Source organism: Vigna unguiculata, chromosome 6 (genome assembly GCF_037176805.1).
Source record: "Vigna unguiculata cultivar grain cowpea cultivar isolate G323 ecotype 2 chromosome 6, ASM3717680v1, whole genome shotgun sequence".
In the NCBI taxonomy this organism is placed as follows: Eukaryota; Viridiplantae; Streptophyta; class Magnoliopsida; order Fabales; family Fabaceae; genus Vigna; species Vigna unguiculata.
In genome coordinates this window covers 26,218,105-26,223,299 of record NC_140797.1, presented here as the reverse complement: position 1 = coordinate 26,223,299, position 5,195 = coordinate 26,218,105, and the positions used below count along the sequence as shown (strand labels likewise).

At 40.0% G+C, this 5,195-nt stretch overlaps 1 protein-coding gene across 1 annotated transcript; it reads left to right on the top strand.

The window, feature by feature from the left end:
• The first annotated feature begins 771 nt into the window (after nt 1-771).
• LOC114188412 (uncharacterized) lies at nt 772-1,269 on the top strand. Its single transcript, XM_028077000.1, has one exon. It carries the CDS (start codon nt 772-774, stop codon nt 1,267-1,269), a length of 498 nt encoding a protein of 165 aa, XP_027932801.1.
• The last annotated feature ends 3,926 nt before the right edge of the window (nt 1,270-5,195 follow it).

Below are 5,195 nucleotides of genomic sequence, written 5' to 3'. Positions count from 1 at the left end.
GGCACAAGCAAATATGATGTGCATCCCTGATTCAGTGATGCACGAATTTGATCCAAAGAAAAAGCAAGCTTGATGCGCGATAGTGCGGATGGAGGTAATTTGAAACCTGAGTCGTGATGAACGAACGAGAGCTGATCAAGGCTGATCAAGGATGCAACGAATGTTAGGAGATATGTTCTAGTTTTAAAATTGCAGATTTGTTATGTTTTATTTAAATTTTTGTTCTGAATAACGGTCTTATGCTGACCGAATCTTAGGGAATTGTAGGAGCTAAATATTAGCTACCCTATTATTAGGAAATTGCCCATTAGTTTTCGGCAGAGTGAGGGAGAGCAGTTTTTCTTTCTTTTGCAATTTATTTAAACAATGTAATTTGATGAAATACATAACACAGTTTCAGATTGCATACAGAGATCTTTTTACTTACCATAAGTTACGTTCACAATTTGGTATCAGAGTTTCGTGGGCCTGAACCAAAAACTTACTTGTGAGTGAGAGAGAGAGAGAAAAACACTAGAGAGCTTTGTTTTCTGAACTGGGTTGGGAAGAGTGATACACTGGTGAGGTTTGGGAAAACAGTGAGTGCTATCAGAAATGGCAGACACAAGCAAGTACGTTCAACCTGCCATTCCCAAATTTGATGGTCATTATGACCATTGGGCCAAATTAATGGAGAATTTCTTGCGTTCCAAGGAGTATTAGAACTTGCTCGAGCACAACATTGATGTTGTCCGAGACAAAGCAACTGCATCAGAAGCAGAGCTTAAACGAATGGAGGAACAACAACTGAAAGATTTGAAGATAAAGAATTATCTTTATCAAGCAATAGATAGAGAGATTTTGGACACAATACTAAATGATGAAACGTCCAAGGATATATGGGAGTCTATGAAGCAAAAATTTCAAGGCTCTACAAGGGTGAAACGTGCGCAACTGCAGGCCTTACGAAAGGAATTCGAGACACTCCAAATGAAGGAAGGAGAATCGGTGAACTCATACTTTGGCCGCACTCTAAAGATAGCCAAAAGTATGAAAGTAGTGGGAGAATGTATGGAAGAGAGTGTCATCACTGCAAAAATCTTGCGGTTTATGACTACGAAATTCAACTATGTGGTATGTTCAATTGAGGAATCCAACAACATGAATACCATGACCATAGACGAATTACAAAGTAGCCTATTGGTGCATGAGCAGCGAATGACATGCTTAGTGGAAGAAGAGCAGGTTATGCAAACAATATTTGATGAGAAGAATGGAAGAGGAAGATGAGCCTTCTGAGGTAGAGGAAGAGGAAGACAAACATTTTACAAGAATGAAGTTGAATGTTTCAAGTGCCATAAACTTGGACATTTTCAATATGAGTGTCTAATGTGGGAGAAGAAAGTAAATTATGCAGAAATGGAGGATAAGGATGCACATAAGGAAGAAATCTTACTAATGGTCCTAGTAGAAGGAAAAGAAGGAAAAAAAAGATGAGTGGTTCTTGGACTCAGGATGCAGCAACCACATGAGTGGCAACAAGGGATGGTTCTCAAAGTTAGATGAGAATTTCAAAGGCAAAGTGAAGATGGGAAATGACACTCATATAGCTGTAATGGGGAAAGGAACCATTAAAATGAAGGTGAATGGTTTGATGCATGTTATTACACATGTATATTACGTTCCTGAACTGAAAAACAACTTATTGAGCATAGGACAACTTCAGGAAAAGGGGCTGCACATCAGAATTCAAAGCAACACTTGTACCATTACAAATCTTGAGAAAGAAGTTCTATGTGAAATCCCAATGAATGCTAGCAGGATGTTTGTCTTAACAACAACTATGGAAGCAAATATGTGTCTTCAAATGAATACAGAAAGCTACTCTTAACTCTGGCACAACAGGCTAGGACACTTAAGCTATGATGGCTTGAGTACTCTTGCCTCTAAGCAAATGGTGATAGGATTGCCTCAGATCACAGCTCCTCAAAAGGCTTGCACACAATGCTTGGGAGGAAAACAACACAAACATTCAATGTCCAGAAAAGGAGTATGGAGAGCCTCCAAGAAACTGTAACTGGTTCATGCAGATCTGTGTGGGCCAATCAAACCAACTTCTAGCAGCAATAAGAGATATTTTTTAAGCTTCATTGATGATCTAACAAGGAAAACTTGGATATACTTCTTAAATCAGAAGTCTGAAACGTTTTCCCTGTTCAAAAACTTCAAGGCCTTTGTTGAAAAGGAAGCTGGAGAAAGCATTATTTGCTTAAGAACTGATAGAGGGGGAGAGTTTTGCTCAAAAGAATTTGAGGAGTTTTGTAGAAATCAAGGGATAAGGAGGAAACTAACGGCTGCTTACACTCCCCAGCAGAATGGGGTTGCTGAAAGGAAAAACAGAACCATCATGAATATGGTTCGTACTATGCTGATTGGAAGACAGGTTCCAAAATTTTTTTGGCCAGAAGCTACAAAATGGTGTGCACACATTTTGAATAGAAGTCCTACATCTGCAGTACAAGATCAGACTCCAGAGGAAGCTTAGAGTGGAATAAAACCCTCTGTTGACTACTTTCGTGTGTTTGGTTGCCTAGCTTATGTCCACACACCAGACCAGCAGCGTTCTAAGCTTGTCAACAAGAGTAAACCTTGCATTCTGTTTGGAGTCAGTGATGAATCAAAGGCTTTAAAAGGGCAGCTTTTAGGGTTTTGTGAGGAGCCCTAGGGAGAGTGCAAGAACGAGAGAAATTTTGACCTAGGGTTCGAGGTCTTATGCGAGGGAGAGAAAGTGCATTGTAAGAGGGGTTTTCCATTATTGTGTGAGTAGTTCAATTTGGTTGATCACGAGCACAAATTGGCTGGGATTGCTAAGTGAGTTCCCTTTCACCATTTTAATTCTAGCATTTCTCTTGAACTCATGTAATCCTCTTTTGATTTTGATAATGAAATACAATATTCCAGTTTCAGTTCTGATTTACCATTGGTGAGTTGTTTGCTTATTATTCCACTTGCAATTTTATGTTTTCTGCCTTTAAATTCTGTAGTGTTTTTAGTTTTCTTTACTACTTTCTAGTCTTAATTTCAGTTTGTGATGTTTAGTCAGTGAGTTGAGCTTGGGTTCAATATGGCACAAATCACCGAGATGTCTTCTCGAGTGTAGATGAGTTCATGAGCAAATCATTGGTCTTGCTTTTACTTTAATTGCTCCATTGATTGAATTCTGTCAAAGCTTTTACTTTGGTTGCATTTCTGCACTTTATGGTTCCTTGCTTTAGTTTTAGGTTTCTTGCAGTAGCTTGTTTTTAACCCTTGAAATATGTTTTCTTTGTTTTGGTTTTGATAGATGAATCCTTGTTAGCTTCGTCGTTTGTAGTGTGATACACTGTGATGAAATCTCCTGAGCTATTTCTGTGTTTACTGCTGTAGTCGTAGGCTATCATTTGATTATTCAATTAATATCCTTGCTAGTTTAATTAGTTGATTTAAGATTCTATCATAGTTTCACATATGCATTGTATTCATGTTTCATGCTATTGTGGCTGCATAGTACTTTACACTACTGGTTTTCATGCATATTCAGTAATGTTCTTGCATTTGCATACATAATTCATACCAAATCTGCATTGCATAGGGAAAGGAGTTATGTTGATTGGGAAGTTGTTGTGAGTTGAATTTTTCCTAGGGAACTTGCTTTAAATATGGTGATTGTTGATGCTTGAGAATTTAACACTCTCATTTGGAATGGACTGTTGTACCTTCATTTGAGCTAATGTGAATCTGACCAAATTTTGTTGCATTGCTTTACCACTGTTGTAAGATCCCTAAGGAATATTACTGATATTTAATAAATAAAATCCAAAATAAAATAAAGAACGCATTTAATAAAACCATTTCCCAAAAACACGGGAAATTTAAAACTTTCATTCATAAAGCCATAAAACCAAGAGTCTAGAATTCATAAAACTGAAATAAAAGTCAATGGCTCCTGCCAGGTTTACATAATATCCTCAAAGGTAAAATAATAAACATATATATGAATCTACAAAATATCCCATGCTAGCCCTCGCTCTGAGTCTAAGCATCTCCTGGCCCACCTGTCACATCATCTGCTCCCGGATAACAAGTTATCCGATCATCGCCACACAGACACAGAAAGGGTGAGCTATGCACAATATATATAAACAAAACATGAATATAAATATATTTTCCAACCCAAAATAACATATTTAAATTCATAATTTCCAAATCACCCAACCATGACCTCATAGTCCTTCATGAGTCATATGCATGAACTAGGTCTTGGGACTTCCCTGTGCTCCCACGAAACTAACTCATTCGTGGTCCAACCCTATGAGCCTATCCCACTCATAGTCCTGCCCTATAGACTCCTAGCCTGTAGTATCAACATCCAAGTCTCACACTTGGACCTTGGCACGCACACAATCACCATAATATGGACTTCTCGCCTAATAGTAGCCGACGGGAACATCACAGTTCCTTGCCCATCGTGCACCCGACACATGCAATCACCATACTAAGGACTCCTCGCCCATTAGTAGCTGACGGGAACTCAACCAGTTCCATGCCCATCATGTGTCCAACCACCGAGCACATCCCAAACCCCCAATGGACTTAGTCCTTCAAGCCCAACACACCTCAACACATGCATATACAACCTAACCATGGTATAACAACCAAACCTACTCACAAGCACATAGAAAACATAGTAATTAGCATAAACTCGCTTAGGCTAGGAACCCCTCGCCCAAGCTAGACCCTCAATCTCGCTTAGGCTAGTCCACCTTGCCTAGGCGAGATTCTCTCGCCTGGGCGAGTCACAAGTTCGCCCAAACACCCATTCTCACCTCGTCTGGGCTAAAATACAAGCAAAACACCACACCTGATCAAGACATCTCGCTTAGGCGAAGTCCTCTCGCCTGAGCGAGACACTGATTCGCTCAAAATCCATAAAACCTCGCCTGGACGAGAAGTCGCGCTCAACACGCACAACTCCCTCACCATCTCGCTTAGGCGACCCTTACTCGCCTAAGCGAGAACCTATGTCGCTCAAAACTCATCCTCTTCGCCTGAGCGAAAAGCTCGTATGGCTCTAGGGTACGCGTCTCTGCTAATCTCGCCTAGGCGAGCCAAGCTCGCCTGAGCGAGAATTGCAGGTTCTCTCACTGATCACGCATTGGATCCACTCCAAACATGTC

Excerpts from the sequence above, each read along its gene's own strand:
- LOC114188412 (XM_028077000.1), top strand. The coding sequence starts at position 772 with ATGGAGGAACAACAACTGAAAGATTTGAAGATAAAGAATTATCTTTAT.